The 13,804-nt window shown below is 36.4% G+C and overlaps 1 protein-coding gene across 2 annotated transcripts in view; it reads right to left on the reverse strand.

Moving 5' to 3' along the window:
* Nucleotides 1-4,110: 4,110 nt before the first annotated feature.
* The window catches only part of CCNI (cyclin I), a 34,197-nt gene continuing 24,503 nt past the window's right edge, over nucleotides 4,111-13,804 (reverse strand). For both annotated transcript variants that reach the window (XM_054591870.1, XM_054591861.1), the window contains 4 exons: nucleotides 11,133-11,207; nucleotides 10,844-10,984; nucleotides 10,320-10,550; nucleotides 4,111-4,755 (listed from right to left, as the gene is read on the reverse strand). In XM_054591870.1, coding sequence (XP_054447845.1) covers nucleotides 4,312-4,755; nucleotides 10,320-10,550; nucleotides 10,844-10,984; nucleotides 11,133-11,207 — 891 coding nt within the window. In that variant the 3' untranslated portion in view covers nucleotides 4,111-4,311. The remainder of the gene's footprint in view (nucleotides 4,756-10,319; nucleotides 10,551-10,843; nucleotides 10,985-11,132; nucleotides 11,208-13,804) is intronic.

The following is a 13,804-nucleotide window of genomic DNA, read 5'->3' on the forward strand; positions in this document are numbered from 1 at the left end:
GTCCCTGTTCCACAAAATAGTGTGTATGGGGGAAACATGCAGAATAACATCCTACAAAGAGCTTGGCTCAACCACACATTCTTTGCACAATGCCTTTAGACCTTTGGAACTGTAGTTCTAGCTCTCCTTGCCCTTTATTCACATCCATCTATCCACCTTTCCCACACCCTCCCTCTTACCATTTTTCTATATACTGTGCCAGGCCTACATTACATGTTGGAGATAGTCAGGAACTATGAATTGCACTTTTCTATATTTCATAAGCAAACTTCTGGAGTACAAAACCAAGCCCTTTCTATGCTGAATTGCTGGGTAGATTGTAGTCTTAAGAGCAAAAGCACCCCTCCCTCATTTCTTTTCAGTGGTTGCCCTTCATTCTGCAGTATCCTCTTGCCCAATCAACTGTTTCTGAGAAATGGGAAACCGGTTCACTAGGCCTATGCTTTTGTACTCCCCCACTGCTGTGTAACACAGTAACGTCAACAATTCTGGCATTTTAACTGCTCTGAAGGTTGTACTTGAAGAGCCAAGAGAAAGGGAGTTCTCATTTCATTCTTAGAAGTTCTTGGGAACTAAAAAACTAGAGTTGTGAGCTCTTATTAAATTTCTGTATCTGGTAAAGTCATTCTTGGTTACCTCTTCCTTCACCTTTTTCAATAATCGAGAGCTGTTAATTTCTCTGTCCTACACCTAGATCTTACATATTAGTATGTCATAAAAACCACTAAACATAGTGAGGGAAAGCTTTTAATTGCATGATGGAAGCTGTGCTACAAAACTGCACTTCCATCTTTTCTGATCTAATGATTGGTCAAATCCAACTCAGACTGAAATCATTGAGGTTTTAATTGGTATAACGTCTTTCTTTTGGTATGAGACATACCTAGCCACTGTCTACCCCATACCATGGCAGATTTTGCTCATTTTCCCTCATTCCCACATGTATAGGCCTCTTGTGCCTTAAGTGACATGAACTTGCAACTGCAAATGATGTTGAATATTGCCTAGCAACGAGATGAGTGTTCAACTCTACTCATTCCCAAACAGTAAGCTCAAACAACTCATTTTCTCCCAGAAACTTGATGTTTCATTTTCCTAGAAGCACCATCTAGTGGCCAAAGCTCAACAGTAACAGGCGTAGGGAACATTCTATTAACAGGGTTTAAAGACTAACTTCAATTTTGAAAGCTTTAGAAATAACATGTTAAAACTTATTGATATCAAATATAAAGGCTAATGATTTGAAATGAGTTAGAATTTGAACCTTGTTAAAAAGTCTTAGCTATGTGCCTTGGACAACTCTCTAACCCTCAACTTGTTCATGTACACCAGACATGCCATATCCCAGGATGGTTATGAAAACACCTGGCATGGTATCTTCTCTTTCCAGTTGAAAATGTACAAACTACCTAAAGGATGAGAAGCTGCCACCATGTTGGCCAAGCATCAATTACTTAATCAAAAGGTCACTGTGCTGCTTTGAGCAGTAATGCTCAAGCACAACTGTCTCAAGAACTCAGGATAAGTAAATTAGCTTGAGAATCCAGGTATGTAGAGGGCACACATGCATGTTGGCTCTAATAACATAGAAGAAATAGTACTTCTTTGAATGGGGGGCAGATACCAATGTCTGAATTCCCTCAAAAGTGGGAATACAGGCTCAGATTCTCACATCAGCTTGGCCGAGTGAAGAGCTTCATTCTAGCTGCCTTCAGAGCCAAAGGCATAGTTTCAGGAACATTTCTGATAAATCAGTTATAGTTGACATTTGGGGGCACTTCCCCTTCCCTCCCCGTTCACACTAAATTAAGGCATCTGTTCAGTTCACAGAAAACCAACCTCATTCCAGTCTTGCAGAGAGTAAAGTACATTTTTAGCCTCTCCTAGGCTCATCTTCAAGAGATAGAGCACGCACTTTTACTTTTTCTGTTGAACAGAGGATGAGAGAGTAATTTATGCCCATCAAGTTTATTCTCTTGCCTCTGTGCAGGCTTCATGAAATGTTAAGTTTTATCACCACCAGGAGGCACCAGACAATTATGATCCATAAAGATCAAGTTTCCAATTCTTCTAAGAGAAGTTTATGATGTGATGCCCAGATTTAAGTAACTTGGGATAGGTTAATGAGTAGTTTCAGGTAAAACAGGATCTAATTTAACAGCAGGAATGTTCTTAATGAAAATTCCACACTATTCAAGAGTATTGTGATTTTTGTCTCAATCCATTAATTCAGACCCCTCAGAGCCAAAATTCTCCAGGAGCCCAGGTCTACGGGATAGTGCTCAGGATTTGGTCTCCAAAGTACTATCATTTCATTGAACTGGGGTTAAATAAGCTTTGAGGCTTAACAGCTATCAGCCCAATCATCCCATAGAAAACAATACTATCCCAACAATACAGTTCCCAACTGATGTACTAGCAATTTTTTATATTAGAAAACTTAAAATCAAGTAATTAAATTCTTCCTGTCACTGTAACTTCTGTTCAATGTAGCTACTTAACTGCAAATGAAATATTCTGAATCTAGACTCAATTTTATCACTAGCTTTTTACATAACAAAAAGTTTACTCGTTAAGTGGAGATAGGGGGAATTTAAATGCCATTTACTTTACAGGAATGGTGAATGTACTTGTAAACTTCTTGAAGTTCCCATGAGTAGGGAGAATTAAGAAACAGAACCAGAGAAAAATTAGGAAAAGTGGGATATTTTAATGTATACCTGCAAAGTCATCTGCTTGTTATCTTCACCCCCAAAAGGCACATTCTTTCCTCTTCCCTCCTTTTACTTGCATGCAAGTGAAAGTTTTCCCTTGGATTGATTGGACTGTAAAGTCTTAAGTAGGTAAGTAGTAACCCTACCATAAGAATTTCAAGAAAATCAAATGTTAACCTGAGAATACTCTTCCACTGCTAAACTGGAACAAAATTAATAGACTAAAATGCCTTCCATTAAGACAAGAATGTACTGTTTGGAAGGTCTACAGTCTGGCAGTGAGAAAAATAACATAAAAGAAAAATTCTTTGTCAAAAAACCTACATCCTTCACATTTAAATCCCATTTCCTTCGTTTTATTTCCTGTAGAGCATAATCTTAGTAATTGAATTTTTTTCCAGTTTAGACAGCAATGCCTAAGCAATCAGGAACTTACACCTCTTCACAAGGAGAAAAAAAGAGATACAACAGGGTTAAGGACAACGTTTATTGCTACCAGAGGCTTTTATCTCAGTACATGGTTGGTTCTGACTGCAATACCTTCTTCAGACTGCACAGGGAGCTCAGATTCCCGAAGTCATTAAGAGAAACATAGGTAGGCTTGGGAGGCAGAGAGAGTAACTTTTATCGAGAAAATACTAATAGCTTAACAACATAAAACTAGGGTACTGAATTTAGTTATATGTTACAGACCCAAATCATAGAGCTGCCCCAACTCTAAATGGTCTCTCCTACTGATTATAGTGTGAAAGAGTTGATCGGTTACAAAAAAAAAAAAAAAATCTAAATTTTAGTTATTACATTTTTCTTTGGTGAGCATCTGGACATATTTATCACGATTTTTTAATGCAAATATCAAATATTTTAACAAATATAAGTGTCCTAATTACATGCCACTTTTAAGCTTCAGTTTAAGATAATCAAAAATATTTTGTTTCCAAATCCTAGAAATGGAAATGAAACACACACAAACATCAACATGGTAAATAAAGTGAGTCTTTTTTCTATTACCACCTCTGAGTTCAATTTTGAAGTATGTTTTTCAGATTAATTTGAATTTGAATCATGGATTAAACATGGCTGTCAAGCTGAAATAATTTGTTCCCTAAATTGCTAAAAAATAATTTTGAGGATTTCCTATTCAGTGGAAGTCAGGCTATAGATTGACATGCATAAAATTCATTAAGCATCAATAAAAAAGCAAGCAAAAAGCAAGAGGAAAATTAGGACATTGGGGATAGGGCTTGCTAGCTATGAATTTTGCCAACTTTGAAAAAAAAAAACCACTGTAAATTTTTGACATGGGGGCAACCTACATTACATTTTAGCAGAATAAAGGGTGAAACTGACAATACTACAAAGAAATTTTTTACTTAAAACTGTCAGATCTTTTCAATTTTATACTTTTTTTAGGGGTCTTTAAGTGCTTAAATAATGTTGAATTTTAATTAGTCACAATAATTTTTTTTTTTCTTCCTGGCTCACTTCAAATCAGCCTGATTAGGTATATATACCTTTATATAGCCTGCCCTGGTTTTCCATGTTCCTGTTCCCAGAGTAGTATACGTCAGTCTACACTTAAAGGTAACACCTGAAACTACATGACAGACACAGGCTGCAAAGGTGGACAAGGGGAGGCATGCCCCTCTTGCCTTGATAAATCAGTGCCACACACAGAACCCACATTTTCTGAAGCATTATCTTCATTATAGAGCCGTTTGATCCCATCATAGAAGTCATCCACTTCCATTTCCTCTACTTTGCGTTTAGCAGAAGTATGCTTGCACCCACTGGCAGCTGGGAGATGTTGATAGAAGGCTGCTGTACCTCTGACTGGCACTTCTGGTTTGCTGTTGTCCTTGGAGAAATCTGGGCCTGGGACAGAGGAGGAATGTAATCGGAACACTCCTTTGTCACAGGGCACCAGGGTGTGCTTGAGGGGGCGGTAGACGTAAACGGAATTTAGAGGCAGGGAAGACTGCAGAGTAGAAAGGTGATGTGCCACAAGCTCCCGGCAATGGATCAACTGGGAGCTATCCATCTGGGACAAGGATTAAAAAAAAAAAAAAAAAAAGTTGGTAATTTCATTATTGTAGGCTGCTGCTCTATCATCTTTGCTGGACACTTTTCATTCCTGTGCCCTCTGCACCCCCAGCTTCCTTTTCCTTGCCCCCTATCTTCTAAGCTCAAACTCATTTATTACTCCAGCCTACCCATCATTTTAGGAATTATGTCCAAACCTGTATTTTGAATATAAATCTCTTTGGAATTTAAATTCTGCACTTGCTGAACATCTGTATGCTGGATATCTTCATGAAAGCAGAAACAATTCTCTTTTGTTCACTGTTATATATCCATTTGTTTTTGTTCAGTCTATTACCCCTGAGTAGAAGGACTTTCACCCTACCCTCTTTGTCTCTTCTACCCTATTCGATGAAGACCCATATAAAGATAAAATTCATTAAGAATTTAAGGAAGAAGCCAGAGGCAAGAAAAAATTTAAGTAAGAAATGCAAAAGGCTTTCTGACCTTTAGAATAATTGAAATATTTTGTTAAACAGTGAGAATTTTTGACAAGTCATTTTTTGTAGAAAATAGCTTGACAATACTAGAAATGTTTTTGTTTAATTTGGGAGATACACTAATTCTTTCTATCTTGTAGGACAAATCAAGTATCAGTCCTTTCTGATACCACCCTTGACTCCCTCCAGCCTCCTACACACCCAAATTCTAGAACCATCTGTTTCTGTATCAACCTGTCATCAAAGTTAACCACACACTGCATTAGCATAAGCTATTTAAACATTAAGGCTTTTCCATTATAGACTACAAGATCTCAAGAGGTGGGCATTATATCATATTCATTTTTTCCCCTTAAGTTTCTAGCATGGAAGGCCTTCAAAATCTTACTTTTGCTACAGAGACTAATTAGAATCTTGGCTCTCCCTTCTTTGTAATTATAGTTGTAGTGGAAACAGTGTTCCTCTAGCAACACATATTTCTCCACTATTCCAATTTCTTTAGTGGCACCCCAATGCCTACAAGCAGTAAGTTAACCTTGTTAGCTTGATAGTAACCTCTCCACAGTCTGGCCCCAATCTTCTTTTCCAGCCTTATTTCCTAGTATATCCCAAATTGTGCTCTACATTCCTGCCAAATGGGCCAGCTCTATTCTATACAAATCTTGCCCTTTCTTACTTTACCCTTGTTTATCCTGTTTCTACTTGTTGAAATTATATTACCTAACCTATTACCTTCCAGGTCTGGCTAATTACTACCACCCTCCTGGAAGCCTATCTTGATCACTTCCCAGTCCTGTATATTTCATAAGAATTTTGGGATTTTTAATCAACCAAGTCTCACTCATACCTTTAACAACCTGCAGCACACAGGCATGACTGTTTGCAATACAAATAAAAATAGGAAAAAATAAAGGAAAACAGCATACTCTGCAAGAATACATTTTGTCACAAACTATATTTCTCTCCAAATACAGGGTCTGGCACAAACAACGCCACCCCTTTTTTTAATTACAAATCTTTTATTATAAAATCATAAGCATGTAATTCTCTAACATAACAATATCACACTCAAGCACACCATATGACATTTTAGGTGAAATGTTCAAATTAAAACTATAAATTACTACATCCTTATTACTACCCTAGCAACCACACTCAAGCAGGCCTTACTTCTGCTGGACCCTGTATATTCTTTATGTTACCCAGGAAAACAATGGAACAAAGCACACTGAAGAGAGATGGGATTTCAAAGCTCTTTAAGACAATTCAGACCCTTAAGCCAGTACTTCAAGAGACAACAGGAATAAAAGAAATAGGGAAGTAAAAAAAGGCTATAGTATAAAACTTATTTCTAAAAAGTTAAGTACCTAGTTCAATAAACTGTGCTTTAGTAAATAAATGATACTGAACAGCCTAGAAAATTAAAAGTACCAACAGTCTACTGTCTTGGTCATTAGGCATACCACCACAGCAGAATTCTGAAAAAAAGAATTTCAAGTAAAAGGAAGACTATATCACTGTAATCTTTCTCTGTGAAAAAAGTAAGTCAATAGGTTAAGATATATTTTAGAGGTGAGGAAGAGCAAAAAATGGTAGAGCTAGAAAGACATTAGAGGTTAAACAGTGAAAGTTTATAGGGCAGACATCCACATAGGTTACTGCGAGAAGGAACAGAACAGCATAACATAAGTGATAGGTTCGGATGGATCCAGGTTTATTGGGCAGTATGAAGCACTAAAAAATCCTACCACAATAGTCTGACAGTAGGCACCTTCAGGAAGAACTGGAAGACTCTGGGAAGGAGGGGTCTACTTCTTTAACTCACTACTCTAATTTTAAACTACACCACAGCAGGGAATATCTACTTTGACTACTGCCTGGCTAGTAACAAGGGAGACCACCACACTATTTTGGGTAGAGTTTAACATTCAAAGATGATCAAATGGAAGGGGCACATCAGTCAGAAAAAGGAGGACACTGAGTACAGGCACAAAATTAGAACAATGAGAGAAAAGCAAGAAGAGAAAAGGCTTTAGCCATCCCAGATTGGTAGCCAACAGGTAACAGAAGAGCCAACAGGGGTGTGGGAACTAGTAGGGACAACAGAAAGTTTGCCTTTCAAACCAGGGAACACTCACTGCACTCTGAAGTCCAGGGAAAACACAGGCAGAGGTAGTGACGGTGATCTCCCCTGCTGCCCCAACATACAGCATGAGATGTCTGACGGACCACTGGCAGCACTCTCAAACCAGAACAATGGGACACATGTCAGAAATAATTCTGGCATGATCTCACCAATATGATGCAAGAATTTCCTAAACTAGAATCAGAAATTCAGGAGGAATACCTGATATTACTATGGCTTTGTCACAGGTATAATCACAAAGATTTCAGACCTAGTGATCCTGCCTAAAAAGGGGTGAACTTAGCAAAAACAGAACTGAGTATTGAAGAATCAGAAGCTATCAGGCTTGGACCACAGGGATTTGCTACCATTCCAAGATGGTTTTAGAAAACTGCCAAGAACAAGTCCCAAAGTCTCTCAAGTTTTCTGACCTTACTTGTTAACTATCTCTGCCATTATAAATTGAATACTACACAGGGCAGAAATTTTCCTTTTAGAATCACTGCATCTCTGGTGCCTAGATCATAGATTTCCCAATAAATGTTTGCGGAATATAACTATATATTATATAAAAGAATGGAACAGTGGTTTTCAAATTATGTCCAAACACCTTACAGAAGGGAAGAGGCAATGTTGGGTAGGACTCTGGACCTAACAGGTGTCTGCCCCAAACACTTATTACTAAGTAATACTTTTCTATTTTGTATTCTGGAACTGTGTGTCTACAGATTTTGTTGGGGGTGAGGAAAGGGTTCCAATTCTACAAGAAACTCTGAAAACCACTGGACTAGAATCTTTAAGGTTTGTGTGGTATTGAAAAAGCACTGGATTTTGTCTACTTTACCATTAAGTAGTCTCGTGTGTCCCTGAGAAAGTTCCACGTTCCCTGGACTGCAGGTATGAAATAAAGGAGTTGAACAAAATGATTTTAAGAAGATTTCTTCAATTTCTAGTTTTTAATACTTCTCCAGTAAAGGAGTAAACAGTTTCCGCAAGCACTAACTTCTTCTAGAACCAGACGACTTACAAAAGAGAATAAGCAGATTCTCCAGTGTTCTTATGTAGAGAACAAGCCCTCAATGCTACAGAATACACATGCCATTCACAGGATTCTTATTATTTATGCTTCAAAGTCTGTCTTCTCTCTATAGCAACACTTCATAATAGCAAGTTTTCTGTGTACTAGTTTGGGAATAGGGACAGAGAACAAGTCGGGTGGCATTTAGAGATACATCATTTGTTCCAATAAAATAGTGAAAAATATAATACAGGCGGTTATCTATTAATGGCCCGCACTTCCACAGTTAACATAATGTAATATAATGTAATGGTTAATACTCAACTACATTTTTCCAGCACTCTAGGTAGGCAAAATACATTTTTTGTGTCACACTATTAATGTATATATGGTAGTTTATGATAGTTTCTCAAAATTCTCATGAAATAGCATCTCCTAGGATTTATTTTCATTACAGGATTTATTTCAATGGAAATAAACACTTCTCAATTATTTCCATCTAACATATGTTGTTACATTAACATCACATGTCCCAGGAATATAAAACAAGCTGAGCCATGATAATAACAGTGGAACAAAATACATAAAAGAGGGATGCTACTCTGGTTAATATGTTGCTCTGATTATTATCCTTTTTGTAAAAAGATTTTCAGCCTTTCTCTGCTCACAAACTAGGGCCTAGGGCGTGAAATTCTCAAAGCTGACAGGTAGCACTACGGTACTAACTTTTACAACTCAACTCTATAAGAATGCCAGTTATAACCATATTATACAGAACACCAAATTCAATTATTATTCTCTTGTTTTTCTTTCATGGTATTCTTTTATACATTTTATTAATTCAATAACTACAGCTCTTTGCTAAAATTAGTTTTTTTTCTTTTGAAAGATTTTATTTATTTTTAGAAAGGGGAAGGGAGGGAGAAAGAGGGAGAGAAACATCAATGTGTGGTTGCCTCTCACACACTCCCTCCGGGGGACCTGGCCTGCAACCCAGGCATCTGCCCTAGACTGGGAATTGAACGGCAACCCTTTGATTCACAGGCTGGAGCTCAATGCACTGAGCCAGGGGCTAGTTCTTTTTATATTAAAAAATAATTTTAGGTTCAAAATTTCAGCCTTTTCTCTAAATGAAATCCAATAAAACAAATCAGAATAACTACTGCCAAATGAGAACAGGGACATATAAGGAGAAAGCAAGTTCGTAAGTCTTTTATGGATTCAGTTGGCAAAGGAGTAAGGTTTGGGAGATCTAAACTTATAAATTCTATTTGGTGACATGAATAAAACTAATAAAAATTCTCTCAAAGTACTTGCTAACATATAGCACTATTACTAGCTTTCCATTGGTATGAGAATTTCCTCCACTAAACCCTTACATTTTATATAGACAGCTGATAAGTAATGGACTAATCTCGGACAATTAACAGAAACTACTAGGACAAAACCTCTTAGAAAGACAGCTTCTACTTGCCCAAGTCTGATATAAATACTTCACTTTCTATCCAACACTAAATTATGTACTTGTTTAAAAAGCAACCTGTTATAATTTAATGTATTTGACATAAAATGAGTGAAGTACTATAGAAGTACTATAATAAAATTTACAAATGCAGCTGGGAAGGTTCTTCTTACAAAACTAAAGGAGAATATATTACTGAGAATCTTATTAAATTTTTCAAGATTCTTAACGATTTTAAGTAATCCAGAAGCCGTGAAATGAATCAAGAAAATACTAAATAAACTGTACAAGAGAAAAAAGAAAAGACTACCCTTAAATTTAAAGTGTAAATTTATTCACCCTTGTCTACTCTTAAAAATGGTTTACCATTACAAGATTAGAAATGTCTCTTGTTTTATAACCATCTGGCAGGTAACCCTATTTATCAGAGTAAGAGATATACTTAAAATGAATGCTATTTAATTAGACTGACACCTACCTGTGCTTTCTGAAGCAGTTCAATTGTAAGGGGGAGCCAATCAGGAATGAGTTTCTCCATTTCCAAACTAACCATGGCCAGAGCAAGCATGGATCCTTTGAATTGCAGAAATTGGTTGCAGGCCATACAGTGAAGTAGTTGTTTGGTCAGGATTGCCAAATGTTGAGAGGGGCTCAGTTTGGGCCAACTGAAAATTAACTGAGGCCTAGTGGACACTGCAATGGCATGGAACTAGAAAAAAAAAAATCACAAGATCATCATCATAGTTTTACTTAAATGTCTAGGTAAATTACGTACAGAAATTGATGAAACCTCAAGTATTACCTAATGTTTAATTTTTAAGTTTGAAATTTTAGCATCAGTGATTTGACATATATCCTAACTTCTAATTTTTCCTTGGCTAACTGCATAAATTCACTTTTTGTAAAAATCTTAATAAAACAAATGAGCAGGAAATCTACTTTTCTTATTGAAATACGACTACAGGTTCAAATAAGAAACCAGAAGACTTCAGGTATATTTACAATGTGAAGAAAATCCAATGGTGTGGCTGTGTGAAGGTCCCAATTCAGCTTATCCAGAATAATTCTCTCCATCCTCAGAATTTCAGATGAAGAACATCCACAGAAACTGTCTCTTGCCAACACCTTCAGCACTGGAATTCTCTATCCAAAGCAAAGGGAATAGGACAGGGAGAAGAGGACAGGAAAAAATCCATTTCAATTTTTCTTTTGGTAAACAAAGAGCAAGTGAATAAATGGAGAGAAATATTCAAAAAAGAGAGAGAACTAATCTTTAAAGGAAAATATTTACCTCGTCTTCCTCAACAGTCTTGGCGGCTAAGAAAAAACAGCTGATTGCAATACAACTCAAGTATTTTGGATGGGCCTAAAATTTTGAAGAGGGAAAAAGCAACTTTAGTGATTCTTCAGAAAGTTGAGAGATTATTTTTAAAAACTAGATACACAGATGAGACAAGTATGCATATTTTCGATGGAATGCAATTAACCTGATTCCTACCCACTGCTTTCTAAGATCAGAGTTAACTTTTAATTTCAACTCCCTTACCCATACCATGTTCTGTAGAAATACTAGGATCATTTCCATGGCTGGAAGTTCAGCCAATGCTAGTTTGCCAAAGTTCATTTCTATCCAGCATAAAAGAGCTTTATTTTAGAAGACAATTTTTAATTTAAAAAATTCCCCAAATTAAAAATATATGTTTGTGTGTACTTTTAAGCTAGTTTTACTCTCTTGTATCAATAAAATCAACATATTAAGTATTAGGTGAATTAAATAGAATATAAAAAGGCAATTAATATAGTTCAAATGCTTTAAAAAATTATAGGAAGACAGCAGATGAGTAGAAATTTTCTAGTTCTTAATGCCCACACACACAAAATGATATATTCAAGTTCCATGATAAGAAGGAAAGGCTCCTAAATATATACAGAATCAATTATTGGGTAAAAAGGAAAAAAAGTTCTTGGGTTTGATACATATAGTAGGAGTGGAATTTGCCTGTTTTCATTACCTATAATGAAGGAAGTTGGTCCACTTCCTACCTTACTGGTAGAATAAGGGTTTGCCAATCCAGTATCAGAATCTACTGTTTAAATAACCAAAACAATTTAGTCCATAAAATTATATTGAATGACACAGAGGTCAGTGATATAACACAAAGAAAACCTGCATCAACGTGTATTTTATATGTAAATATTACATTTATTCCTGTGAGATTGGGGAAGCCTTCTGAAGACCAGAGTTTAGCCCTGACTAATTATTTTAAGAAACATGCCAATGACCATTGCCTCAGTACAAATGGGATACTGTATAGGAATTTTAAAACCTTCTGCCTGTACAGCAAAATAAAAGCTGGTTCAATATTATTAATATTTTAAAATAATCATTAATACTAATCAATTAATACAATTCAGAAAGTACTTCCATAAATATTGTCAACTCTGCTATGTCTTAAGTGACTCAGACCTTGTTGTTAAGATAGTTTTCCAGGCTCCCCTATTTCCCTGTGTAGAGAACATAAACCCACATCCCTGAGGTAATCGGAGTCCATTACAAAGAAAAGAGTCCAACAATTAACAACTTTGGGCAGACAATACAACCCCTAAATGAAGGGCACTAGTAATAAGTTTAGTAATAAAAAGAACCCCAGCAGCAAATGTGATTTTTAAACCAACAGCAGTTCTCAGACCTGGCTATACATCAGGATGTATTCTTTAAATACAGACAAACTACCAGACATTCAGAATCAATTAAGTCTGGGAGAGGACTCAGGGCCCACACTTTCACAGAGCATCATAGCACTTTATTCTGCACAGCTGGGATTAAGGCTCCATTCATTATGATAGCCCTTTTATGGTGTACTTTCAGTGCCTTTATTTAAACTATGAATACATTTTAGATTGTTTCAATATGGACTATTCATCTCTAAATAACAGTATCTGATGCAATTAACATGATAGGACCCATTAAATAAGAAATATGAAAAAATGAGATTATCCTTGGCAAAATTCTGTTTTAGAAATTTGCCCAAATCTGTTTAAAATTACACTTGATCTTGGCCAAAAGGCCAAGATGTTTAAAATGTTTAATGAGGTCAATAATAAGCTTTTCTGTAACAGAAGCTACCGTAAGTTCATTAATAATTTTTGAAGAATATACAACCCAAGAAAGGATACTGACCTTAAACACCTCTTTGTCTGTGAAAGGGAGGTTAGCTGTCCTAGGGGGTTAGGGTGGAGGGATGTGGGACTTGGTACTGAGATAAAAGTAGGCATCTCAGATAACCCAGACTTCAGGCAATTGATATCAATATAATTAAGAGGTTTTTAGGTCTCTTAAGAGTAGAAGTCTGAAACATAACAAGGTAACTGAATAGCCATCCGGATTCAATGGCTTCTATTTTTATATCTAATAAGAAAGTACCCTCAGTACTGAATTCATAGTTCTCCCTGGTTACATATTCTTAGGCATACAAATAACAACAACTGAAGTGCTTTTTTATTTTTTCATGCCTTGCCATTAAGTAAATACTAACTTTCTGCTTTAAATCTGTTGAGGGCCTACTATGACTGCTTCTGCATAATATAACCAAAGATATACTAACAAGGACAATGTAAAACTTATATATTTTTTAATCCTCACCCAAGCATATGTTTATTGATTTTAGAAAGAGAGGACAGGGCAGGGGGATGGCGGAGAAAGAAACATTGATCGGTTGCTTCCCATATGTGCCCCAACAGGGATCTAACCCACAACCTAAGTACATGCACTGACTGGGGATCAAGTCGGCAACCTTTTGATGTACAGGATGATGCTCCAACCAACTGAGCCACTCAGCCAGGGCTCTCTCATATGTTTGTACACTGCCATTCAACAAAAATATACCAAGTTATTTATGACAGTTTGGTTCATCTTGTTGTGCTCCAAATGTATACCTCTAGAAAGTATATATTGTTCACAAC

The sequence above is a fragment of the Pteronotus mesoamericanus genome, unplaced genomic scaffold, assembly GCF_021234165.1.
Source record: "Pteronotus mesoamericanus isolate MK-2021 breed Mesoamerican mustached bat unplaced genomic scaffold, CSHL_Meso_final contig_130, whole genome shotgun sequence".
In the NCBI taxonomy this organism is placed as follows: domain Eukaryota; kingdom Metazoa; phylum Chordata; class Mammalia; order Chiroptera; family Mormoopidae; genus Pteronotus; species Pteronotus mesoamericanus.